Source organism: Pantherophis guttatus, chromosome 3 (genome assembly GCF_059756535.1).
Source record: "Pantherophis guttatus breed Tessera chromosome 3, ASM5975653v1, whole genome shotgun sequence".
NCBI classification, from domain to species: domain Eukaryota; kingdom Metazoa; phylum Chordata; class Lepidosauria; order Squamata; family Colubridae; genus Pantherophis; species Pantherophis guttatus.
In genome coordinates, this window is record NC_142065.1 from 25,777,883 (window position 1) to 25,805,756 (window position 27,874).

The 27,874-nt window shown below is 38.6% G+C and overlaps 2 protein-coding genes across 6 annotated transcripts; one reads left to right on the top strand and one right to left on the bottom strand.

Annotated features, from left to right (window-relative positions):
* Positions 1-611: 611 nt before the first annotated feature.
* On the bottom strand, positions 612-11,448 carry LOC117663596 (oxidative stress-responsive serine-rich protein 1-like). 2 transcript variants are annotated; one of them, XM_034413859.3, is made up of 4 exons: positions 11,137-11,448; positions 6,300-6,393; positions 3,131-3,241; positions 612-1,379 (listed from the first exon to the last, which is right to left on the bottom strand). In XM_034413859.3, exons 2-4 carry the CDS (start codon positions 6,359-6,361, stop codon positions 710-712), a joined length of 843 nt encoding a protein of 280 aa, XP_034269750.2. In that variant the 5' UTR covers positions 6,362-6,393; positions 11,137-11,448; the 3' UTR covers positions 612-709. The 2 variants fall into 2 exon arrangements, with proteins under 2 accessions (XP_034269750.2, XP_034269751.2); XM_034413860.3 differs by lacking the exon at positions 11,137-11,448 and adding an exon at positions 7,911-7,976.
* A 145-nt stretch (positions 11,449-11,593) lies between these two features.
* LOC117663595 (oxidative stress-responsive serine-rich protein 1-like) lies at positions 11,594-22,007 on the top strand. Of its 4 annotated transcripts, XM_087889145.1 has the most exons (6): positions 11,594-11,718; positions 14,707-14,827; positions 16,165-16,263; positions 17,035-17,576; positions 20,086-20,133; positions 21,799-22,007. In XM_087889145.1, exons 2-5 carry the CDS (start codon positions 14,751-14,753, stop codon positions 20,100-20,102), a joined length of 735 nt encoding a protein of 244 aa, XP_087745271.1. In that variant the 5' UTR covers positions 11,594-11,718; positions 14,707-14,750; the 3' UTR covers positions 20,103-20,133; positions 21,799-22,007. The 4 variants fall into 4 exon arrangements, with proteins under 4 accessions (XP_087745271.1, XP_034269749.1, XP_060545620.1 ...); XM_060689637.2 differs by lacking the exon at positions 11,594-11,718 and having other exon boundaries at positions 14,480-14,827; XM_034413858.3 differs by lacking the exons at positions 20,086-20,133; positions 21,799-22,007 and having other exon boundaries at positions 17,035-17,874.
* Positions 22,008-27,874: the final 5,867 nt, after the last annotated feature.

Sequence of the window (27,874 nt, forward strand, 5' to 3'; positions counted from 1 at the left end):
TGAAGTGTCTCTGCATAAGTATGAAATGTAGTAAAAACTGTGTTACTCTGATATGGAGCAAAGCTGACATCTAATGGCCACATATGTGATTGAATGTTAATATCTCATTGTTCATTAACCACAAAATCCAAATATTGATGATTTGGAAGGATTTCCTTTAGAAATTGCAAAAACATGGAATTTAGGTTGTATTTAAAGCAATGCAGAGAAGAAAAACATTACTGACTTCTACAATTTTAGATAATGTATTCAACAGATTTCAAGAAAAGACTTGTGCATTAGCAACAAATCAAATTGAAATACTCAATGTTATGCTTTTGATAATTTAAAATATGTGCTTGCGTGCAATTACACATATAATGCATACACAGTTATATATACAGTCAATATAACATGTAAAATATACAGTACTTAGCCTCAGATGTGGAAAGTGCTTGAATTCACTCTAGATTGTTTTATAATTCACTGTCTGTAAAAATGTTAGTCAGTTAATCCAAACAGCCAGTTGTGGCTATACCGTACCTACAAAAATGGCATAATTTCCTAGGCTCTAAGTCCTCCAATTTAGAATTTATTTCAATTGTTGATCTATTAAAAACAAGAAGTCTGCCTGAAATGCAAAGTGGCTTTATTATAAGCACAGAGAGCAAACTGCTTCTGAGATGGAGCATGATTCAGGGCAGATATCAACGCCCTTTGTTGGCTAGGGTCAGGTATACATCATTTCCGCCATGTGGGACATTTCCTTAGGGATATGCAGGAAGTATTCCATATAACCTGAAAGGTCTTCAATGGTCACATCATCTACATGAGCTCTGGCTTGCTCAGAGCAAGATTTAAGAGAACTGGAGGAAATTCTTGATGTGAGCTGTGGATTGTTCTGCACATGTGCTGCTCTTTCAGATACACACCGGAGGGAGTTCTGTATGTCAGAAAACATGTACACATTCAGGTTTTGCCATTGCTTACACTGGCATTCATTCTTTACACATGCACAAAAATTCCCTTGATTTTGTTCAGACACAGACTGGAAATCAGAAAGATCTGAGACCTTTAGAATTTCTGTGGGAAGAACACTACCAATATTTTCAGAAATATTCTTTGGTATTCCTATCATGGATGCCTCAGAATCTTTGACAACTGATTCTTTCTTGCCTAATTCTAGAGGATGATTGCCCAGTTCATTTTCAGAAAATTTCTTTGGCACATCCAAATCTTTGTTGCTTTGAAAAGCATCTGTTAGGTTCTTGTGCATGGATTGGTTACAGGAAGGCATTTGTTTAGTGCAGTGGATGAATTTAGGAGGATGGAGTACTGGAGACTTTGGTCGCCGGCAACGTTGGGTTCGAATTGTTCCTTTCAAAGGTTTCCTCAAACACCTGCAGGATGAAAATAGAAAGAGATAAGTACCATAACTCACGCTGCACAAAGGATAGCTAGCCATTTAAAAGTGAGTAAAATGTCATCAAAGTTCCAACCTTGAAACTCCTTCTAAAAATCTCAGAAAAGACTTTTATTTCAAATTCCAGAAGTGGCCCAATCTATAAAAGGATCTCAGATTACTTCAGGGCACTTAGAACAGTCAGGAACATTCTATGACTCACTCTGTAATTATTTTTAAAAAATGTGTTGTATTCTCAGATATTGGACAGAAATATTTTTCTTGCAACTGACAAGAATAAAATATTGAACAATTACTAAGATCTCAGATGATCTTAGCTATTTTATATAATGAAAACAGTATGAAAACTGAAAATAATTCACTTTAGTAATCACACTGCAATGCTTCCATACTGTCTGGTCAAAAACATACCCATCAGTGTATCAAAACATTTTGATTATCTTTATAGGCTTAAAATATTTTTCACAAAGTCTAAAATATATGCTTAATTTAAAATAGTGTTTTAACACAAAAATATAGGTAGAATTTTTAAAGCTAGGAATGTGTTTCATCTTTTGAGAGAACCAGTATCTAAACACTATAAATATACCAGATTTGCATCACTTCACTGACTTTGATATTTATACAGTCTAGGACTATACTTGTTGATATCTAAAAAATGTCTCCACAAAAGTAAGGGATTCTGATCACATAGAATATGCCTTTATAAATGCTGGTCACCACAATGTTTTACTAGTTTGGGAGCACTGCTCTGGGCTCTTTTAGGAGCAATTGTGTTAAAATTAATGAAGAAAAATAGAAGCTGGGCTGGCATTATCCCAATGTCATATACCATTTAATCTTAATAGAAAGTTTTTCTATCATAGAAAAACTAGAAAAATTATTTATAGACAGCTCATGTTCTAAATTCAACTTGTGGATGAAACAACTGTCCAAACTATGAAAGACTATCCAACTGCAATATTTCCTAGATGTCAGCTAAATGATCCTCTGGCTACAATGTTGAGCATTGCTTTTTCTAATTTAAATTGCTATTTAATTGTTTAATTTTCATTGCTGTTATTTTTATTGTAAAGTGCTCTGATTTATTTTGAAGAGGACATGCACTCTACTTTCATCATGTGCTATCAAGCCAGTGTCAATCCTTAGCAGCCACATTTTCTCCATGAACAGCAAGGTCAAGGCACTATTGCACTAAGTTGATTTTAATACAAATCAAATCTGGCTATTTTAAGAGTACGTCCAACTTTTAAAATTATATATTTGGAAATAAACTTGAATACGTTTATTAAATAAACTAGAAGCCTACTGTAGTCAAATAGCTTGTATATTAATATCTGACCCTAACCTTCCATTTCTAGAATTTGAATTCATGACATGGTCCTATAGCTTCCTTCCTTAGGCAGTTGAAGTAGTAGTTTGACTAAAAAAATATGCTTCAATTTTGTAAGAGGAAGATTCTGTTTACAGCAATTTTTCTTCCTTTTGCCTCATCTGGAAAGCAAAGAACCTATTATGCCATGCACAGCAACTGAATATAACTCAATTGCAACATTCATAAAAACACAGTAACACTACCAAATCAAACGATCGCATCTTTCACCACTTTCATTTATTTTATTTTATTTTAAAAATGATCATTCTAAGATGTTGCGTGGGCAAGGATATTTAACAAAACACTTTAGCGTTTCTTCATCCCAAGTATTAGTCAGAATCAATTCCTCTTACCAGTGCCAACTTTCTTTAGATCCAAATGTCATCTTTACTTTGGATTCATCTGTACTTTCTACCAATGTTTGTGAAGATGCCCCCTCACTCACAGGGAGAGAAGCAGTGGATCTGAAGCATGAGAAAAATATGTCATTTTAAATTTATAATCTAACCTAAATCAATAAGCTTTGCATAATTCACAATATAATTGCCATTGCAAATATACAACATTTACAACCAGCTTTCTCACTACTGTTCTTTCTTCAACAGCATTCTGAGTTATTCTGAATATTACTGGAAAAAATGATATTGGAGAATACTGCCTATTTTACACAGAAAAAGATATAGCACAGTTGCATTTATTTTAGAAAATGTATATGCTGCCTTTTATGAACTTTGGACAGCTAACAATAATAGCAATAGCACTTAGACTTATACCAGTATATACAGCTTCACAGTGCTTTACAGCCCTCTCTAAGTGGTTTACAGAATCAGCATATTGCCCCCAGCTATCTGGGTTCTCATTTTACCAACCTCAGAAGGATGGAAGGCTGAGTCAACCTTGAACCGGAGAGAATTGAATACCTGGCATTCAGCAGAATTAGCCTGCAATACTGCATTTTAACCACTGTGCCACCGCGGCTCAGTCAACTTGTACTAATAATAAACTAGTAGTAAACATAATAAAACCTTTATAAATCATGAAAAAATCTCCAACAGAACTAAAATAATTGTAATACAATAACCAAGAAACCAAACTACACATATTTGGGCTCATCTAACATCCTGGCCCAGCAGCTGGGGAAAGGCCAGATCTTCATACTTCCAGAAGATCAAGTGCGACCTTTCATATTTTGGGGATGAGGGGAGGCTGTTTCGTAGGGTAGCCACAGCAGAAAAGAAGGCATGACTCCACATATGTTTAATAAGGGGACTTAGAGCACCCACTGTGTCAGATCTGATGGAATAAATAGTCCTATTAGTAACTGGCCCTAGATCTCAAAAGGCTTTAAAGCCAGCACCTTGAATTACACCTGAAAACATACTGGAAGATACTGCATTTAAAAGTGACCAGTAATATCATTGCAAATTGGGAAGCTTAAAAGGAAATAATCGATCTACTTGTGAAAAGAAAAAGGTAATGGATGAAGAAACAGGTGTTTGAGATCTCTAACCTTGGGAACTTATTGGCATTTTATAAAAAGGATTGTGGAAAAAACAATAAAATAGCTGTTTTAGGGAGAGGGCCAGAGAAGCCAGGCACAAAACATTATAATGACACCACTGTTCACTTTATTTAGGAGTTTGGTGGCGCAGTGGTTAGAATGCAGTACTTCGGGTTACTTCTGCTGACTGCCGGCTACCTGCAGTTCAGCAATTTGATTCTCACCGGCTCAAGGTTGACTCAACCTTCCAGCATTCTGAGATTGGTAAAATGAAAAACCAGATTGCTGGGGCATATAGGCTGCCTCTGTAAACTGCTTAGAAAGGGCTTTAAAGCACTGTGAAGCAGTATATAAGTCAAAATGCTGTTGTTATTTATTTTTATTTATACATTTTATTCAGAAGATGCCACCAGACTCCAACAGACGTAAAAATATTGTTGTTTATAAATATAACATAAAAAAACATATGACAAGTATATCACAAATGGCAGATCTAGACAACAACAGCAAACATATTATGTAATATAACTGTATTATATCAGTCCCAATCAGGGGTGAAATTTAAATTTGTTACTACTGGTTCTGTGGGCATGGCTTGGTGTGGGGGGGGGGGGGCTAATGTGACTGGGTAGGTGTGGCCAACTTTTTTTTTTTTTTAACTTTTAAAAGCATTTTTTTCTACAACCTTAAGAGGTTGCAGAAAAAAATGCTTTTAGAAGCTTCTGACGATCAGGCAAGTCAGCTGGGATCACCAGAGGCTTTTATAGGCATTATTTTTTTTCTACAGCCTCTTCGGCTGAAGAAGTTGCAGAAAAAAATGCTTTTAGAAGCCTCTGACGATCAGGCAAGTCAGCTGGGATCACCAGAGGCTTTTAAAGACATTTTTTTTCTACAACCTCTTCGGCCGAAGGGGTTGCAGAAAAAAATGCTTTGAAAAGCCTCTGACGATCCCAGCTGAGCCGCGCGATCATCAGAGGCTTTTTTTTTTACTTTTAAAAGCATTTTTTCAGCCGAAGAGGTTGTAGAAAAAATGCTTTTAAAAGTAAAAAAACCAGCCTCTGGTGATCGTGCGGCTCAGCTGGGCATGGGGGGGGGGGACGGGGGACGCAGGGATTTTTGCTACCGATTCTCCGAATCACCTGCTGCCATTTTTAAAAAAAATTTGATTTATATGCCGCCCTTCTCCGGAGACTCAGGGCAGCTTACAATGCGTTAAGCAATAGCCTTCATACTTTTGTATATTTATAAAGTCATCTTATTGCCCCCACAAACTGGGTCCTCAATTTACCTACCTTAGAAAGGATGGAAGGCTGAGTCAGATTCTGAGCCTGGTGAGATTCGAACTTACAGTAATTGCAGACAGCTGGTGTTAATCACAATGCTTTTAGTCTGCTGAGCCACCAGGCCATTGCTACCGGATCGGGCAATCTGGTCCGAAACAGGAGCATTTCACCCCTGGTCCCAACCACCCTAGCCCAAAGCCTGGGAGAACAGCCAGGTCTTAAGGCCTCTGGAATGCCATCAGAGGGTTAGCCACCCAGGGAGGATTCAAGAGGACAGGCATAGAAAAGGCATGTTTCAAACCTGATAGATAGCGCTGGTTAATTGAAGGAATCTAGAGCATGCCAACTCTGTTGGAGTAAACTGGCTGGACCAACAGCACAGGAAATAGGCAGTTTTTCAAATACAAGGAATAGAAAACAGCCCCATTTTGATAAAAAGTGAGTTGGAGGGTGAGTGAATATTCCTATGAAAAAGCCACTACATAAAGTATTTTATACCTTTAAGGAAAGCATTGATCAGAATTTACTAAGTGCTCTAAAACCACAAAAAGGATATTGTACTTGGAAGTATAACAGAAATGATATAGATTTGAGTAGTAGATATAGAGAATAATCTGATCACATATATTTTAGTTCTCCTCAGGATCAAGGTAACAGGTGACAAATCTGATCGTTCTTTTATATTTTATACTGCAAAGATACACTCAGTTCTTACTAATTAATTACACTGTTACTTACCGTTCTGAATCAACTCTTAGTTTTTTGAAAGCTGCCCCGAGATTTTCCTCATTCTCCAACATTGTTAAGAGAACAATCCACTGCACTCTCTCCCCTTTGGAGATAAATAGAAAAATGAACTGGGATGAAATTCCAGGCATCTAATGTAGGAAATATCATACTAAATTTGACTAACTGTAGATCAGTGCCTCAATAATTTTTACTGGTAGTCCTCAACAATTGGGACGAGAATCTTGGTTGTAGAGCAGTCATTAAGCAAAATGTCACATGACCATTTCACTGAATGACCACAATCCTAGCTGCAGTTGTTTAATGATCTTGAGGGTTGTTATATGAATGGAGTCCCTGGTAAAGAGCACAGGGATGCCTCAGAGGGTTGGGGGACGCTTGGAAGTCCAGCACAGGTCACACACAAATTGTGGGAGTGCTGCAGTGAAGTCTCAGTCTCAGTCTCAGTCTCAGTCTTAGTCTCTCTCCCTCTCCCTCTCTCTCTCTCTCTCTCTCTCTCTCTCTCTCTCTCTCTCTCTCTCTCTCCCTCCCTCCCTCCCTCCCTCTCTCTCTCTCTCTCTCTCTCACACACACACACACACACACACGCTGAAATGTGGGTGATAGTATTATCTTGTAAGGTAGTCTTTAGATTAAAGATCCTTGTTTACATGTGTAGTTTATTGGCCAAAGTATTCCAAAACTGACTGATACAGTACAGTACTGTTCTGTAAGCAAAGAAGACTGCGTGAGACAGATAATCTAGTCTCCAATCTTTTTTTTTTACTAAAAGACATTATGCAAAAGCCTCAGCTGATCAAAGATATGTGGCAGAAGTCAATATCTAAGGACCAATCAGATAATGTTCGCTATTTAATATAGAATACAGGTAGTCCTCAGCTTATATCCATTAATTCAGCAACCATTCAAATTTATGGTAGTTCTGAAAAAATAGATGAAGGACAAAATTCCAAATGTCACAGCATCCTCAGAGTGATCATAATTCCTGGTGCTCAGGTGCCTGGCTGTGATTCTGATGTTGCAGGGAGCTGTGGTCATGTGATCACCATTGGCAATCTTCCCTGCTAGCTTCCCATAGGAAACATCAATGGAGAAGCCTGCAGGGAAGGTTGCAAATCACTCTAGTAAGTTGCTCCCATGTTTCTCCTCCCTTCAGCATCCCTCTGCTCACGCCCAGCCTCCACCGACCCTTCTAGGTTCTTCCCCTGGCCTCCCTCAATTCACATGCATCTTGTACTGGCCCTCCAAGGACTTCCCCCAGCCTCTCAGACTCCCCCACAGCTCCGCCACATCCCTAATCTGGAACTGCCACCTCTTCCCACTTAACAACAAATGCGTCTTAAGGTTACGATAGCAACCAGATTTACCATCACTAAGAAATGTGGTTAAGTGATGTTATGCTTTACGACCACATCACATAGCGATGGCAATCCTAATCCCAGTGCCATAACCTAAGGACTACCTGCATATACAAAACTCTTGAAAACATTTTAAGTATTTAGGTTAACAAAATTAATTTTTTGAACAATAAAAGTTAATGTATTAAGTGTTTATCACCCTTAAACTGGCACAAAAGAAGAAACCTGCCAGAAAAATGCTCACTTGGACACAACTCCCTCCCTGCTCCACTCAGTTGATGTTCATTTGCTCAAATTGTTTAACTGACACGTTTCTTAGTTGCCTGTTTGATGTCATTATGACTCATCTAGGATGGGTGTGTCATAATGTATTTGAAGTATACACTAACTCTTGAATCAAAGAACAAAGAAAGCACAAAAGGAAGTGATACACCAAGACTGCTTCCTGGGATGTTCATCTGCCAAATGGATGATTAACAGAAGCTACATTAAACAACCTGTTTTTTCAAAAAAAAAAAAAAACCTTAACTGAATGTTGAACCCAGACTTCTGAAAAATAGGCAAGTTCTTTAATTTTTTAAGTTTATTTTTATATTGCATACATAAAAACATACTACATATACTTGTGCAAATCCCAGAACACTTATATTATTTTAACATTGAACTGCTTAATAGTGCTTATGTAACCTGGCTAATAATCTCACTGGGTGAGTAGTTCAGTCTCTTGAATGTCTCCTGGTTCAATTCCCATTAGTTGAGTAATGGGTCAAAATACAATTGCAGCATAAAGCCTGGTTAAAGGCAACTTGTTTGGTGGTATGGAATGAAGAAACATGTGTGCTGATCTGTAGATTTCCTCTATAATGTGGTGTTTATGTATCCATTTTGTTGTTTTATTGTGATATGGAAAAGTAGTCTTATTCTATGAATAGATGAAGCTATATTGATGGTGATGTAGACGTTATTGAGGACTTGATGGAATTTGATGATAAATTCGTATCCATGGTTTCAGATGGTAAATATATCATCAATAAATCTCAAGTAATGGGGGGGGGGAGGAGAGAGACTTTGGATGTAAGAATTGTTGTTCTAGTTCAGCCATGAAGATGCTGACATATTGTGGAGCCATATCTATATCTATGGCTGTGCCACTGATTTATAGATAAATGTTTTTCCAAAGGTAAGATAACTGTCATATATGGCCTAGTGGCAAGGCGTCTGCACTGATCATTTCCTGAAACATGAATCACAGATTCCTTGTTAAAATGAAAAGGTTAGAATTACAAAACACAATTTACCAATTGAACTATTTCCAATTAAAAGCCAATTTATTGTAATATTACTATTTATATAAATTTATTTCTATTTAATTTATATACACACACATACTAGGAGGAACTAGGAGAGGGTATCGAAAGGAAAAGCCAAACTGGTCCCAGTAGTGCTAGGAGCACTCAGGGTTTACAAAATTATCTCCTGAATCTTTATCAGCCTCATTACCTGATAGATCCGAAGGCTAGACATTGAAAGAATTAGGAACCTGGAGATAGTTATTAAGCATACCAAAGAATGCATAATTAACCAAGCCTGGACAAAATAAAGACAGATTTTGTGAGCTGATGGTCACTAAAAAAACCCCACACAAATATTTATTTATTCATTTATTTTATTTTATTTTATTTATATGCCGCCCTATCTCCGTAGGACTCAGGGCGGCTCACAACAATAAAAATATGTTGGGCATGTGGTATGGGTATGATCAGCTAGAAAACAAAATTGGTAAGACTGAAAAAAATAGAAAGGGAAAACTGGATCGGGGGGTGGGTGAGATATAATGAGATTGTAGAATTGTTCTTGAAAGAGCTTTAGAATGTTAGTGGAAACAAATCAAATTTATTTGCATCTGTCCATGCAGTCATCAAGAGTCAAGCTCTTAGGATAAGAGAGATTACTTCCCAGGGTAATGAAAGAACTAGTGCAGGTGATTGAAGAACAAGCTTGGTAATGCTGGAAATACAGGAGAACTGGCAAGATCTCAGAAAACTGGCATAAATCTATCAGTTTAGCATAGATCTATCAACTTGATATTTTGGACAAAATATTAAAAAAGATAATAGTGCAGTGTGTTTTGACTTATGCATGCTACTGGTACAATTAAAAGCAGTCAGCACAGATCTGTTACAATTCATAGCATATTGATCTTACTGATGTTTGAAAGTAACAATAAATTTGATTTCAGCTTAAATGATTGAAGAATGCAGACATAGAGTACTTGGACCTCAGAAAAGCCCTTTATATAGTGTGTCATAACATTCTCCTTAATAAAGTGCTCAGAATTTGAGCTAGAGGATACCTTGGTTCGATGGACTCAGAATTGCGCCCAGAGCATGCTTGTTAATGCTCCACTTCAGTGTGGAAGACAATATCATATCACAAGGACTAGATGCACTGTTATGTATCCTGGGCTGTTCATTTTTATGAATGAGTTGGATGGAGAAGTTGAAGGATGCTTATCATGACATTAAACTGGGAGGCATGACAATACTTCAAATAGACAGAAAATTTTAAAAATCCTAGACAGGCTTGGGCTGTGGACTGAAATGCATACAGTATAATTTAACAGAAGGATGTATGTAAAGTTCTGCATCTGTGCTGGAATAATGAAAAGTCTAAGAATAGGATGACTTGACAATAGTCTAAGTCATTTCCTTATTCTTGCTATCAAACATGGGGTATATTTTAAAATGTGTAGTTGGGACAAAAAATGAAACTTATGCATTCTCAAGCAAAAGCATATCCTACTCTATTTTTAATTTCACCTTTTGTCAGAATACCTTGTAATCTTGAATGAGTTCCAGCTTGCATTCATCCCCTCACCCAAGTGGCATTACTTAGCTGGTCTAAAAAATAAGTACAGCTGCTGAGTTGAGAGACCACCAGGAATCCCAAGCTGGGCCAAAAAACCCCAGAAGCAAACAAGAGCAAAGACTGCAGCATTTGGGGGAGGGGGCGGCAGCAAGGAAACTACATGGCCTGTGCATATGTAGTCACAAAGAATGGAACTCAGAACCCTTTTTAGGGCAATAACATTATTCAGCGCGGTACAAATAATGCCGTAACCAAAAAAAAACAAAAACAAGTAAGCATTTTGTGACATTTATGGACCAGTTTATTTATTATAGCAAATCCTTCCTCTTTATTTCACATCTTTATAGGCCACTTGCACTAAATGAAGTCTATGGGGCGAAGCTAAAATTTAAGTCGTGTTTTCCAACCTTGGCAATTTTAAGATGTGCAGACCCAACATGCTGGTTGGGTAATTCTGGGAATTGAGGTTCACACATCTGGAGTTGCCAAGGTTGGAAAACACTGACTGAGATTATTAATCTATGCGTTAGGTCAAAGTGCCACAAATCTTTTGCTGCCACAGAAAAATCTGCCCCAAGAAACGAAGTTGAGAAATGCTTCACCTGAGGAGTTTCTGCCTGCGACCTTCAGGGCTGCCTGCGACCGAAGTCCTGAAGAAAAGCCAGGTGGCCGAAAAAGAACAAAAAAGGGATGCTTCGTAAAGCAGCCGGGAACGGGACGCCTAGCGCGGTGACTCAACAGAAAACCATCGTTTTGACGGGTAGAATCAGCTGCTGTGCTCCGGTGACAAGGAATCAGGCCAGTTCAGCGCTTAGGCGGCTCTGCGCAACGGAGACGGCGGAAAGAAAATGTCAAACGTTCCTTTCCTTCACGCGAACTCCCCCCGTCTCCCCTCAAAACATATGAGCGGAAATAAACCAGTGACCCGGATCTGGAAGCACCTCACCGAGGCAGAATCCCCATGGAGACGGTTTGGTTACTAGCGCGCATGCGTTCTCCTAAATCGTCTTGTATAGATAGGGCTTCGCGCGCAAACCAGGAGCGGATGAAAAAGCGAGGAGCGGCGATAGAGAGCGCGTAGTCCTTCAACGCACGCGCACTGCACCGTCACTTCCTGTTGTGTTTTTTTTTTTATGTTCACTTCCGGCAGTGGCTCGTTGGACTGATTGGGTCCGCTTTGTCGGGTAAGTTGGCCCTTGTTTTCTTCGGGTTCGTTCATTCTGAGGGAAAAGAATAGAGAGGGTTTTTTTTTATTATTATTATTTCCGTTTGGATAAATTGATTTGCCTTCTGTTTTAGTGATGCCTTTAGTCTCTCCCGCCTTCCTCTTCAAGGCAGAGACGTTTCGAAGAGGCGAAAGTAAAAGGCTGGGCCTCTTCTTCTTCTTCAGCTACGTCATTTCTACTAGTTTGTGCGCGGACGGATTTCTTATTTAATACGTAGCCCGCATTCTGGGTCGTCAGAAGCCGCGGTGACAGTCCCTTCTCGAGTTTCCTTGCGACGGAAGTTTCATGGCGCCTTAAAGGCGAACATTTTGGGTTGTTAGGGAGACACGTTTTCGCCCTTATCTTCCGTAGTGACTCAACATTTAAAAGGCTCGGTCACTTGACGACATGCAGAATTTCCTAACCCCGAAATTATCCTGGAAGTCAAACAATAATTAGACTGTCTAATGTTAGTGTTTTTTAAATAATGCATTTATTACCTTTTCAAACTGCCCTTTCTTATGAACATACAGATTATATATACGGTATATCATCGCAACACAGAGAGTGTTACCCCAAAAATTATTTTCCTTATGAAGTGTTATAATTTTGTTTGCCAGATATTCAATAAGATTTTTTTTCTGATCTTTTAAAACAAGGTTTTTCTATTTCTATTTAGAGCATTGGTATAATATTTGGCATTGTTGAATGATAATTCAATTTAATGCTTTTCAGAAGAGCCTCAGTCTTATTAGACTTACTTATTAGTTGTATATATCACTGTAATTTAAAATTATTTCAAACAGTAAAAGTATAGTATTATAATATAAAACACCTATAATGGTATCAGCCATCATTCTTCCAATCTTGAGCTGATTGCTTGATTTCTGAATTAAGTGTGAATTGTATTTGTGTATTTTGTATAAAATTGTAGTTTTATATAAGACAATTCACTAGTATTTCATATTAATAGTCACATGCAGTACCTATACATAACTATTTATAATAGATATATACAATTTCTTGCAAAAAGTTTTAAAATTAGAATAATTTGGCTAGAGAAGAGTTAAGCTGAAATGATAGAACTTGATAAATCTTACTGATTTTCTGTAGTAACCATATCATTACTTTATTTTTAACTACATAATGGAATGTACGTCTCTGGATGAAAGTACTAAAGTACTATATAAGTAAATTATAGGTATGTGTATTGTTCAGAACTACTCTTTCTTGGGAAGTATCCGTCCTATGTGCATAGTATGATATTTCAGTTTTAGTTGAAAGGTATCCACCCAGAGGACTATTAAGTGAAACACATATAGTTGTGATCATGCACTGAATTTAAAAAGTTCTAATAATCAGCTTGAATAAAAGAAGTCTCTTGGATAGAATTTATTTTAGTTCCATTTAGGCTGGATTAAAGTAATGTTATTTTGGAAGCTTCCTTTAATAGAAATTGGAGGTTTCAAATGATTCTAAATATTACCACTAGGATATTAGTCAAAAGTACCAAAAGCTGGTAAGAGATTCAGGAGAGCCAGGACAGTCGCATCACCTCTACTCTACAAAAAATTCAAGCATAGTTTATCCACACAAGTGCAATTCATCTCAGCATCCCCATCACAGACTTGTTCCAAACAGCAGCAAGGGCATCTGCCAAACTAAATATCAGAGCTTTGGGGAAAATCCCAAGCTCCTCCTGAAACTGCATTAGGTCCATGAGGCACCTGAGTGTGTACGTGCATATGGGGGTTGGGTGTTACTATCCCATCAAATCCCCCAAATCCAGATCACAACACCACTTCTCCAAGGGAAACACCAGATTCATTATGTTTCTCCCTGGATAAGTTGGAGCACAAATGAGTTGGGCTGATCCAAGGCTGCCATGGTGGCCATGAACTCCTGTGCTAGTTTAGTGCTCAAGCTCTGAGATGACAGGCTGAAGTCTCCCAGAAGTATAAGCCTGCCAACCCAGACACAGAATCCAGGAGCACAGGCAGGCATACAGCTATGCTGCAGGGAGGAAGGTAAATGAGCAGCAATCCTCACTGATGCCTATATCCAACCTAATAAAGAGGGTCTCACATCTAGTATGGACTGGCCTTGTATGCCCCTCATGTTGTGTGAATTTCTTTGAATTCCCAAATACTATGGCTATTATTTTTATTCTATTTTTTGAGCTGCTGTATAAAGAGATTCTAAAAGACTTTCTGTGTAAATTGATATTTGAAATAGTAATTAGCATTAAGAGAGTTATACAATAGTATTGATGCATTTCAGTAAGAAATTTGTATTTTAATTATGGCATTCAAGTTTTATGTCTTATTTCCTAATAATGAAAGTTTAGTATTTTTTTCTTCCAAAGATTCAAACCTTTCTGATTGGTGACAGGTATCATATTTTCAATCATTTACAATTTTTCAGTCTTATTCCATATTAAACAAATGGCTTAATACTTATGCAAAAGATAATTTACTTATAGTAAATGCATATTTAAATACTTTTGTTTAGAAAGAACTCGTTATAAAAAAAAGGTTCAAGGTATTGCAAGAAGCTTCTTTGATGACATGGGTAATAGTTAAAATTGATCATGGGATTTTTTTGTCAAACAGCTAGGAACTTGAACTTGAGAGGTGACTTGAAAGTCAGTCTACCTTGGGGTCTATGTAATATGCAGTTTTGTTAAATTTATACCATTCTTATAGGCTTATTGCAGTTTCTGTTCTCTACATGAGAGACAGTTTGGTGCAGTGGTTAAGCATCTGGGAGATGTGAGTTGTACTCCACCTTAGGCATGAAGGTGATCTTGGGCCAGTTATTTTCTCTCAGCTTTAAGAAGGAGGTGATGGCCACCACTTCTGAAAAACATGCAGGGACCTGTCCAGGCAGTCTCCAAAAATCTTAACACAATTGAACAAAAGGGGGAAAATCTACATAAAATCAATATCAGTATGTTTTTCTTGTTAGTATTCATTATATGGCAGGCAGAAGAGCATTTTAACAACCTGCAGATGGAATCGGAAGCTAAAGAAGGAGATGAAGAGAGCCTGCAAACAGCTTTCAAAAAGTTGAGAGTGGATCCAACTGGGTAGGTAACTGTTGCTTAAAATTATTATTTTTTTTATGGCCTTGGTGCTTTTAATGGTGTATTGCTTTCTTTTTGCAAGCTTAAAATTGGAAGTGAAGAAAGTTTCCGAGCTCATCATTCATGTTTGCCTTACTCTAAAATTTATAGAAAATGCTCTGTATAGTGTGGATATTGGGAGGTTTCATTCCCTAGCATTAACTTCAAGTAATAAAATATGTTTAAGATATGCATGGATCACTTAGTTGATTCAGGATCTTATGTTTGTTTTTACACAAACTGTGACCAGTTTTATTATCCTTTCAGAGACATTTCCTTACCAAATTCCTCAATGCTTTCAACAATGACCAAATTTCTAATATACTTCCTTCACTGAGAAAACTGGGATATATTCAAGATGTATCTGCCTTGAAAAGAGCCCATGTTGAACTATATAGCACAATCAAATATCAGTTTAGGAAATGTTTTATGGCTTTTTGTATTACAGGTAGTCCTCGGCTTACGACCACAATTGAGCCCAAAATTTCTGTTGCTAAGCGAGACAATTGTTAAGTGAGTTTTGCTCTATTTTATGACCTTTCTTGCCACTGTTAAGTAAATCATTGCAGTTATTAGGTTACTAACATAGTTATTAAGTAAATCTGGCTTCCTCATTGACTTTGCTTGCCAGAAGGTAGCAAAAGATGATCACATGACCCAGGACACTGCAATCATCATAAATATGAGTCAGTTGCCAAATGTCCAAATTTTGATCATGTGATCAGGGTATGCTACAATGGTCAGAAGTGTGAAAAACAGTCATAAGTCACTGTTCAATGCTGTTGTAACTTTGAATGGTCACTAAACGAATTGTTGTAAGTCGAGGACTACCTGTATGTCATAAATGGTTTTATGATAATGTTTCTGTCATAAAATGTTCTATATAAGTACTTGTTCCAGATACTTGGGCTTACATGATTCGTTCATGGTTCTAGCACTAATCAGTTTTAGTACTAGATGTTCACTTTATTGAGCCATGAGACTTATTCCCAGTTTCCTACTGACTTTCTGGGGAAGTGATCATGGAAGTTTGGAAATGGCAATCACATCATCGCGATGTGCTTGGTAAACAATTGAATGAGTTCCCAAGCACCTAGATCGCAATCCTGTGACCACCTAGGTGCTGAGGTGACTAGAACTCTGAAGATTGGTCATAGCCACTATTGATCATAGCCATGCTGCTGTACCTTGGAATGGTCACTGACTGACTGATTCTAAATTGAGGACTACCTGTACCCTGTTCCACCTTCTTACCGATTTTACAGAATGCATTTTAATATGTTGTATGTTCCTTAAATCAGATCTTCTGTTAGTGAAGGAACAGGATTACGAACTCCAGGCAGAGCAACTATTGATGGAGGCTGGCATCAAATTGTCTGTTCAAGAGAGATTTGGCACAGGTAAGGAAAACTACCTACTATTTATTTGAAATTTCTTTTTAAGTGTCAATTCTTTGGCTAATATAAACATGCAAAACGTAGGATGAAGCTTATTGTACAGTGAGCTGTTTGCATTTTGTTTCTATCTTGTCTGATTGGGAATTTATTTGGAAATAACTGGGAGAAATGCAGGGGCTTATTTTAATTACATCAAATGTTCATAATGATATTTCTTTCTGGTTAGATATAGTTGCAATCCTTAAAATTTCAATTCTATCTTTTTCATGGACAAAAATCAAGGTGCATGACATGAAATTACTTGAGCAAATAATTTAGTACAAAATGCCTAGATGTTCTAGAACCGTGATGGCAAACCTATGACACGCATGCCACAGGTGGCACACAGCCATATCTGGGAACACAAGCGTTGCCCTAGCTCAGCTCCAGCACACATGCACACACTGGCCAGCTGATTTTCGGGCCTTCCAGGCTGTTTCTGGCCTCTGGGGGAGGGGGGGGGCGTTTTCACCTTCCCCAGGCTCCTAGAAAGACTCTGGAGCCTGAGGAGGGTGAAAAATAGGCCCACCGGGCCATCGCGTGCCAAAAGCGGGGAGATCACGGGGGGGTTGCGCACGTGTGGGGGGGCATTGAATTATGGGTGTGGGTGCACGCGCATGCAGCCTCCCCACACTCCCCCCCGCTTTTGGCATGCGACTGCAAAACAGTTAGCCATCACTGTTCTAGAACAAAATTTATTCTAGTTTCTGCTAACATTACTGCTTTCTGTTACAGAAGTGCACGGAAAACCTTGAAAGGGACAACAAGACCACAAAGACGCAGGCGTTCCAAATCTCCTGTTCTTCATCCCCCAAAGTTTACATACTGCAGCATGAAAGCATCTTCTGTAAATAACCAACTGAAACACAAAAGTCAGATTGATGCTCCAAAGAATAAAATCAGTCCAGATCCTAGAGTTTCAGAAGACCTGTACCTAAACGGAAAGAGGTGCCCACTTGTAGACAGCAGCAACTGCAGAAAAAGCAGAGCGGGACATCAGAAAACATGTACTGGTGAGCAGCCTTCCAAGAATTTAGGAAGGAAATGCCATACTTTTTCTTTGACCTTTGAAACCAGCCTGGATCCTAGCCAGCCTTCAGATTTCCAGTCTCTCTCCAAAATGAGTTATGAGAAGCAGTGCCCATACATGGACAAAGAATGGCAAGCAATAGAAACATATTCCTTTTCTGGTTTGCGGAGCGTCTTATCAGAGTGTGAAAAGGCAGTCCTGGAAGTGCGTTCACAATCCTTACCAAATCGATCACCTTCTAGTACAGGTTCGTCTGGCTCTGCCCGGTCTTGTTCAGAGCAAGCTCGAGTCTTTGTGGATGATGTGACTATTGAAGATCTTTCTGGGTATATGGAATATTACTTATATATTCCCAAGAAAATGTCTCACATGGCGGAGATGATGTACACTTGAGATGAGAATCATGGGTTTGAAATTCAGTGGTGGTAGTGAATATTTCCTCAGTGCTGTAGATGGAAATGTGTCCATTGTCAATGCTGCGTGTTTGATCAAATGTTTATTTGCACCATATAATGTAGTTTTTTAAATAAAGTTTTAAAAGGTGATGCCATATGTTTAAAGGTGCGTTGCATTAAATCAGATGGTTTAAGAATGTACCTGGATAAACTTTTTGTTCTCTTGAGACAATCTAAATTTCAGTTTCCTAAAAACTCCAAACAAGGTTCTAACTGATCTAACTTTCCTTAATATCTCAGCTTGTAGCAAAATTTATATACCTCTAAATTGATTTTAATCAGATTAATATTTCATTGGTAAATATAAGCATAGTTTTTATTCTTGAACATCCAACAATGAGCTTCTTATATAGTTCTTATATTGGTTTTCTTTTTTTAATAAGCCATAGTGGTTAAGTGTAATCATCACACTAAGCCACCAATATATGGACTAATGCAGTATGTGAACTCATCTTTTTAATAAGCTGGCCTTGGCCTTGTTTGCATAACACACACAAATTAGTCATAACTGCTCAGTTGATTGGGTGATCTTTGCCCCTAGCACATGATCTTGGATGACTTCATCAGTCATCTGATATTTTCAGTCTTATTTGGTACCACAAAGGAGGCTAGAAACTCCCTTTCTGCTTCACTTCCTACATTTTTATTGTTCCCAACTGCAAGAAGAAAAGTTGTTATGGCACTATGGGATTGAGATCACCATGACTAGGTTTGGATAGGTTGGGCTGTTTCCCACATAGTTTCCCTCTTTTTCAGTACCAAGATCCATGTCACAGGATCCTAAAGGATTATATAAACTGTAAAGAAGAAAGATGCTTTCATAACACCTTTCTAGAATTCAGTTATGACTTGGAATAGTCAACTAAATTTGAAATTCATAGGACATCTTCAAGTTACTTCACCAAACGAATTCGTTTAGCCCCGAATGGATTGGGTCATCTGGGGCTAAATCCAGCTCGCTAGGATTGTAGCTGTATCAGTTAATCTAGTTTTATGACTTCACATGGCATGCTTGTCCTATCTACAAACAATTTAAGAAGGCATGTGAAAAGGGCCATTGACTGCCTTTAAGTATTGCTATAATGATCATTCTTGAAGATGAATGCTTTCAAAATGTGTACAGGTAGTCCTTGACCTACAACTGGTCATTTAGCAACCATTCAAAGTTACAATGGACCTCCCCAGAGCTACTTATGATTTTTCTGAGTTCTGCTGGATGCCCCCACAGTCATGTGATCGTATTTTGAGTACTTAGCAACCAGTCCACATTTAGAGCTGTTTACAGCAGCATTACAGTCACAAGACTGCAATTTTCCGTGCTTTTTTGCTGGAAACTGCCATTTATTTAATGACTGCAGTATTCATTTAATGAACACAGCATTCACCTAACTCACCACAAAAAAGTCATAAAATCTGGTTTGGTCACATGACTCAATAACTTCCACAGTTTATAACTATAATTCCAGGCTCAGTTATAGTTCTGTGTCAAGGACTACCTGTAATACAGTTGCATATGCCACACAGATTCAGCTTACTTTTTCATTAAGTTCCTGCAAGTCTTGACCTCTCTTCATTTAGGTTAGGACATTTCAAAAGAAACAATGTGAATTAAAACAAATGTATGCTAGCTAATTTGTCCTGTCCTTAAAACTACCGTAATTACTGAAAGCGGTTAGATTAGCCATAATCCAGTAGACAAAGGGAACCTCAGAACTATCTAGCTGCCTCCAGGAAAAGAAAGCAAAAAGACTTCCATTGTACAAAATCTATTTTCATTCTGCAGAACTTTGAAGAAAACTATTTGAATAAGCAAAGCTTGGCATCCCATGGAATTAAAAAAAGAAACAAGTGAAAATCCTTGCAGCACAAGGATAAATCCATTAATATACGATGGAAATATTGCAAAATAGGCTAGCTCATTTTGCTTTTGCCCGTAGCTGAAGCAAAATGTCTTTAAAAATTGTCCTCTGAAACAAATTGAGCTGTTTGAGTATAGTAGCTTGCTTTTATTAAACCTTTGAATAGAGAAATTTCCCTGCAGATTGTGCATTTGCAAACTAATCTGAGGGTTGGTTCTATTCCCATACATAAATACTTGTGATGATGAAAATTCAATCCATTGCATGCATACCAGAAGTAGCTATTTTATGCTGTAATTATTAAATGATACATATATGTACCATTTACTATATGTCAATATTAGAAATATTGGGTATTCCATTTATCTTAAGTATACATACATATATGCCTTAATTTTATAAAGAATGCAATTAATGTTTCTGATTTACTTTTGATTAACAGATTCTCATCATATTTGAACCTCTCCTGCATTGTAGGAAGACTATACAGGTATAATGGAATAGGTGTATTGCTGTGAGAACAAACTTGAATTTGAAACCATGATAACCATATTGTTATGACCCAGGTGGTCACGGTTAGCAGGCCTCCAGAGAGTTCTCTGTTTCTCTTGGGAATGGTTAAACAAATGGCCTTCCACCGACCAGTAAGGCTCCACCCTCAGTCCCCCAAACAACAGCCCATAGATTACCCAGCAAGTCAACAAGGCAAAAATCCAGGCATAAGATAAGGGCAGTTTCAAAGGCAAAGTCTTCAAAGCTAGGGCAAGACAAAAACAGTCCTCGAAAGCCAGAGGAGTGTAATCCGAAAACAAACACTTGTTCCTGGCAAAAGCCTCTCCTCACGGTATCTCCTTAACTTCTACTCTCCAGGTGAACCTTGTGCGGAGAGGCGTCCCGCCCTCCTGGTGAGTAGTCGGTTTGCCTTGCGCTGACTCTGCCTTCTCTCCATTCTCCGTGCTCGGAGATCGAGCAGGGGAGGCATTTGCTCGTCTCCAGAACTCCTCTGCTGCCTGCCCTTTCCATCTCCTCCCCACTTCCTCGGTCAGCCTGCACCCTCTCTTCTTCCCTGCCCACTCTTCCGAGGCCCGATGGATCCGAGGCTGGCTCATCTTTGTCCCCCGATTGTTCCTCATGTGCCATAGGGACTGCGCCATCTCCCTTCGTCAGCCCAGGCTCCCACTCCTTCTCCACTTCAGACCCTGGCTCTGACAGGGCCATGACACATATGTACTTACCATAGAGAGTTTTAAAATGGGTACATTATTTCTGCTTTGCTGTTTAAAACAGCGGTCACCAACTGGTGGTCCTTGGACCACTGGTGGTCCACGAGAAAATTTTGGTGGTCCGCAGAAAAATTATTTGCATTTTTTTATATTGCACTAAATCAGGGGTCCTCAAACTATGGTCCCTGGGCCAGATAGGTGCAATGAACGTTTCTGTTGCTGCAGAGTCTCCCCCTTCGGAGTCTTTTTGTGCGGGTTGGGGGGGGGGGAGAAATTCCGACTTGGGGTCTGCTTCAGCCTCCTGGTGCGGGGATTTGGGCGAAGGCTGAAGGGAAGTACCGCTGGTGGCAAGGAGCTGAAGGGCCTTGTTCCAGTGGGACTGCATCATGGCCTGGAACTGCCTGACCATCTCGGCCCGCTGACCCTCTAGGCGCCGATACCTGGCCTTGCACTCCCGCAGGTCTTCCCTCTGCTTGGAAAGCCTATTCTTGTAGTCCTCAGTGAGGTGCTTCTGCTGAGCCTCCTTGGCCAGATCCAATTTGAACTGAGCCAGCTGTTTTACCAACTCTTTCTCATGGTGGCTGCTTAGCTCGAACAACTGCTTCTTCTTGGGGCCCTAAGGAGCCCAGGCGGGGAGGCGAGGAGTGGCTGATGGGAGGGGTGAGTAAAGGTTAGCGAGGCGCCCCTCAATATGAGTGACATCAAGTTGGCCACGTCCACCCACCCAGTCACATGACCACCTAGCCACGTCCACCCAGGCGGTCATTAGGCAGATCATATGTATTAGTGGTCCGTGGGATTTAAAATTATGAATTTAGTGATCCCTGAGGTCCGAAAGGTTGGGGACCCCTTGTTTAAAAGACAAGTAATACTACTCAAAAGGAGTTTTTGAACCATATAATGTTTTAGATTTTTCCCCCCCCCCATTCTAGGACTAAAGGGCAAGAAAAGTCAGCATCAGAGTCAAGAATTCAATGGAATGAGGAACTTCCTTTTGGATGGTTAAATCCTTCTCAATGCTGATTTAATATTTACTAGAATCATGGAGTAAAGAATATTGACAACACACAGATGATCACTAAAATGATCGTTTAAAACCAAACACTTTACAGAATGTTCAATAAATGGACCACTAGATGGAGCTTTGAGGATTTTTTTTTTAATTCTAGCAAATAATTTATCCGGAACAGTAACTAGTATTTTTTAAAAAGGTCAACGTTCAGAGGTCTGACAGATAATGAAATTATTCCAATTTTCTTATAGAGGAGAGAGGAAAATTAAACCTTATACCCAGATATTATTTTTAATGTTATATATATTCCATTAATGCTTGGCAGAAATGTTTCAAAGCAGAAGCTTGATGGGGTATCTTTGGAACAAGCTGAAAATAGTATTGAAGTAGAAAACTGGAATCTTAATTTTTATGAGAGCCAGTTTGATCTAATGGTTGTGATGCTGGAGTAGGAGATTCTGGGTTCTAGTGCTGCCATAAGAAGAAAGCAATGGCAAACCACTTCTGAAAATATTGCCAAGAAAACTGGATGGATTTGTCCATGTACTCATCAAGTACCCAGATTGACAAAAAAGGCACACAAACAAAAATATCCCTAGGAGAATACCAAAATTAGATGGTTTGAAATTACAGAGATTTGAAAAAGAAAAAAAAGAACAAGAAAGAGAAAGGATAGAGGTGCAAGAAAAGTAAAAGAAAACTGAATAAAAAATCACATTCTCGGTAAAACATCTTAATCAGAAATTATTTCTGATGACAGCTGCAATGTTTTCCAACTCAACATATCCTTTTAAATTTCATTCCATGTCTTAAAACAATTGTTTCAAAACATAATAGTTCATATCAGTCCAGGTAACACTCAAATATTTAACCTTTTTCTGAATTTTGAAACCAGATTTTTTTCATCAGATCATCAGATCTTTCAAAGCTTCAAACAAAAAGGGCCAGTTTAAATTGTCAAATGTATGAAGTGGTTTTCTAACATCTGATATATTTATAAGTACCAAAGTATTTCAGTCTGCCCTCCATACAGCTGCATAAGCTTTCTACAGGTAGCTCCTAAATCTTAGATTCCAAACAAATTTGGGGAAAGTGGTAAACTCCATTATTACTATAATTGCATGAGCTGCTTTGTCTATAAAACTCAGGTTGGCATTCCATTTTACCTTTTCAAGATGCTAAATGATTCAACATGTCTCAGAAGTTATCCAATTAGTATTATTGGCAAACCAGAATTTGAACCTAGATATTTTTGGAATAATTATTCTGATAATGCAAAAATTCTTCACGATGTGTTATGGAACTTCGTGGGTTCACAGGATTTCATATTAGGCACTGCACATCTGATTCCATGTCATTGTGGATTTTGTTTGTTTGTTTCTTAAATTTATTAATATAGAAAACAGGGTCAAGCAAAATAAATTCCTGCTATCTCTTTTAGCCAGCATTCCTTGCATTAGGTTTTATTGGAGAGCTTGAAGTTGGGGAGGACAGAAAAGGATTATTTTGAGCTTTGGAAACAGTGCAGAATGATTTAAACAAGGATTGAGGGGTGGGAATAGCACATACCTAAAAAACCTCTATACCTATTTCTACTAATTTTTCATAGGTCATTATAATTTTAGTCTAATGTGCTTTCAAATTACATCTCATTGATTAAAAAAAACACCATTAAGTGTTTACTATTTTTTTCTCACACTAGATGATATTCACACCTAGGAACTGGAGATGAGTTGAAACAAAACAAGTCCTTAGACCTGCAGAAGACAAATCAGGCTATGTCCAAACCTGATCAGCATTTGAAATAGGTTAGGCCAGGGGACTCCAAAGTGATCAATATTGACTCCCAAAGGCTGATGGGATTCTTCAATATTGTTGTTATTCTTAGTACTATTAGTTAAAGTAATGGATCCGAGGATCCCGGATCTGCGCACTTTCCACTGTGCTCTTAAGACCCTCCTATTCCAGCAAGCCGGCCTGGCCTAATTTTCTCCCCTGTTTTAAAATTCTTTTAAATCGAAATTTTAATCTGTTTTAAATTATTGGGATTTTTAATTGTCTCGGGCTAAATTATTTAATCTGGTTTTAATTATGTTTCTAACTTTTGTATCTATGTATTTTATTTTGTGCCTGTTCACCGCCCTGAGTCCTTCGGGAGTAGGGCGGTATATAAATTTAATAAAAACAAAAACAAACAAAACAAACAAATGCTTATTATTTTCCTAAAATAAAAGGTCAGTGGACAACCTGAAACTTCATGAAGCAGTTGATGAGCTGAAGAGTTTGGGATTCCTGGGTTATGCAATCCTTGCACATCCTTATTCTGTGCAGTGGTGTATACCCTTATAGGAAAGCCCAAGACCTTTATGACTATGCAGCTACTCTATTTTTTGCCATTTTATTAAAGTCACAAAACTTGCTGCGAGTAGCAAGACTTTAAAAATGTTTCTTGATTACAGCTTTTTAAATCTCAGGTTGTACCCTGTCCCCGTGCAGGAATTCAAGGTATGATTGTCCTATTTCATGCTCATGAACAAAGCTGCCTATCTGGAAGAGAAGATTTTCATTATGGTAGACAATGCATGACAAAGTTTAGGCTCAAATATTCTGATTTAATTTGAAGTTCCTTGCAAGTGCCATTTGGAAATGTCATTTTTCTTTTACAGTCACAGAACGCTCCCTGACTAGTTTCACTCTGTGTGAAATCATATAGCAATAAAATATCATGACTGATTCCTCACAGTAATTTGTACTTGTTCAGAGGAGCCAATGTGTCTTGTTCCCTATTACAATTTGTCATTCTGAAACAAGTGGAGGCATAACATAAGTGGGAAGGCTGGAAGTTGCCATCAGATGTGTGAAATTCAACTTCCAGAATTCCCCAGATCAGCCTGACTGTTGCTGAAAATTCTGGGAATTAGCCTACACATCTGAAGGACATCAAGATTTGAGAATACTACCTGAGCCTAGCCCTTGCCCCCAAAGGTTACTGGAGGAATAAAATGTGTACTGGGGAAGGGTGGGCATGGTGCCTTGAATTCTTGGAAGTATTGCAGGATATAAAATTTGGCAGTCTGTGCACTCAGGAGTCAGCAATAACTTAAAGACCAGAAAAAAACAGGAATGTCAAATTCACCATCTGATAGACATAGATGTATGATGGCTCGATTAGTGTCCTTCTAACTTCTATGGATGCTTATTCCTTCTACTGCAGAAGAATTCAGTGGATTAGTTTCTGGTATTCTTAGACCTGAGAATATGTAGACCTCATTAGGTGATCGATGAAAAAAAAGGCAAGAACGGCAAAAAAAATATCAGCAGAGTAAAGGAATTCTTAGTATGGATTCTGAAATAAGGAATGATCTTCAGTGGGTAGCCAACAATACTGATCAAGACAGGTATGAATGCCCCAATTCTGGGTTTATGTCTTTCTATGATATTTTGAGTAGATTCTCCTGTTGTCTTATCTTATTTAGTTGGATTAAGAATTCAGCTATCAAATCAGATTTTCTAGTCTCCTCACGCTTATATGTTCTTTTGCTTCAAGAAGATTCTGACCTCATCAGCAGAGGATCCCCAACTCTAGAAAGCAGCCATTCTGATACCTGACAATAGGCAGGGTAAAGTCAACCCAAAGACCTAGGTCAGGGGTCAGCAACCTGGGGCTCTGGAGCTGCATGTGGTTCTTTCACCCCTCTGCTGTAGCTCCGGCACTCAAAATATGCATCACAACCACCAATGCGTGACACCCACTGGCATATGATTTATTAAGCTTTTCAACCTCCGGTAGGCCAACAATGGATAAATCCAAGAAAAGAAAAGTTTCAGAGAAGAAAACAGAATGTTTAATTCAACTACGTTTGCTAGTTTTGTGGCCGCTCAAAAAATAGTCAGGCATGGGAAGGGTTTTGTGGCTCCCGATGTTTTCTTTTCTGTGAGAAACAGGTCCAAATGGCTCTTCGAGTGTTTAAGGTTGCAGACCCCTGACCTAGGTTGACCAGTTATCTATTCAAAGCTTTCTACTTGTATGTTTCTATGTTAGAATTGGACAGAGGAAGCTAGTTTATATTAGTTATATTGTTGTCTGTCCAGATCAGTATTTTACATATTGGCTGGCAGCAGCTCTTCATAGTCTTTCTCATCACAGTTTCTCTGGTTCACTGGAATATCTTTTAATCTGGGATATCTGGTAGTCCACATGAGGATGTGTGATACATATACTTTCTCTATGGGGTCTATGACAGCTCATCAGGGCCAACTCGCCACAGCCAACTCACTGTGAGATGACTCACTGCAGGCCAACTCACCATGAGACAAGAACAACTCAACAAGGCACACATTACACTAATATTGAAGAAACAGTGGAATAGAGTCATAAAGAAAAGATGCCAAAGGAAGGACAAAATGAAATGTGAATGACAAAAATTACAACAATTTTTAAATTATTTTAAATAATTAAATTGAATTGTTGAATAGTCCCACTGGGAGTTGGCCGTGGTAAGTTGACTGGTGAGTTGGCTGCAATGAGTTGTCCCATTCCGTTCCCTATGATCCATATAATTCCCTTGATAATTTTGGTTTATGGCCAATAGATGAATGGGAAACAATTTCTGAGGATTATTGCCAAGTTAGACAATTGTTATTTTAAGGAAAAAAAATTACAACTAATCTAGTCTGAATCACCTCCTGTCTTGACTACTGCAGTGTGCTTTACATAGGGCTGCCCTGGAAGCTTCAGTTGATTCAAAATGAGGCAGCCTATATGGTTCTGTACAAGTCTAGATTTGCACATGTGTCAACACTCTTGTGTTCATTGCTGCTTTGCTTTCAGGTCCAATCAAGGTGCTGGTTGTCACCTTTAAAGCCCTGCATAGCTTGGGAACAGGTAATTGGAAGGGCTGTTTTTTCCCACTTACAACCACCTGACCCACCCGAGCAGAGACTTAGTGTATGTCACTGGTTCCCTCCATTAAGGAGGCCCATCTAATGCAGGGGTCTCCAACCTTGGCAACTTTAAGACTTGTGGACTTCAACTCCCAGAATTCCTCAGCCAGCAAGTTGCCAAGGTTGGAGACCCCTGATCTAACGGGCCCAAGAAGGAGCAACTTCTCCATGGTAGTTCCCTCCCTGTGGAACACCATCCCCACAGAGATTAGACTGGCCCCCACCTTGATACTCTTTCAAAAGGCCCTGAAGACATGATTTTGCCCATGGACCTGGGCCCCCTAGGGTAATATAGAGAACATCTGGATTTATTAAGTTTTGTATTGGGGATGTTATTTCTTTGAGTTATCATGAATGAGTGGGTGGCCATGCAATTTTTTAAAAAATAATTAAAATAACATCCCAAATAGAAAACCAGTTTGATGTACTGGTTAAGGCATCAGGCAAGAATCCAGGAGACCATGAGATCTAGTTCCCCCTTAGTCAGAAAGCCAGGTGGATGATCTTAGGTCAGTCACTTTCTTTTACTTCTAGGAATAAGGCAGTGAAGTGGTAAACCACTTCCATGATTTTGGCATGAAAACTGCAGGGACTAATCCACACAGTCTCTAGGAGTCAAGAACGACTTGAAAGCACAAAATATGTCCTGAATAATTTGGGATTACCAAATTATGACTAAGCAGACATTAAGATGGATTGTTGAAACCAGGCCCTGAAGGTTCTCCCTTCTGCATCTGAAATAAGACATGGATTGACGAGAAAAAGAGAAACACCCTCTTTCTCTTTGATTAGTGCAGCCATATTAGACTACAACTCCCATCCTCCCCAGGCAAGTATGAGCATTAATAGTACTTCTGAAATGAGAGGATATTTCAGTTAAGGACTTTGTACTAGCCCAGCATTATTATTTTTTTACTCTTTTGGGTGTTTGCTTATTAGAAGGTAAGGTATTTTTTAAAGACCAGCCTATCAGTTTTGATTCATATAGTTAACTATGACCACAATACAGTTAGTATTTATCACATTAATAATATCAATTATCTCGCTTTTTA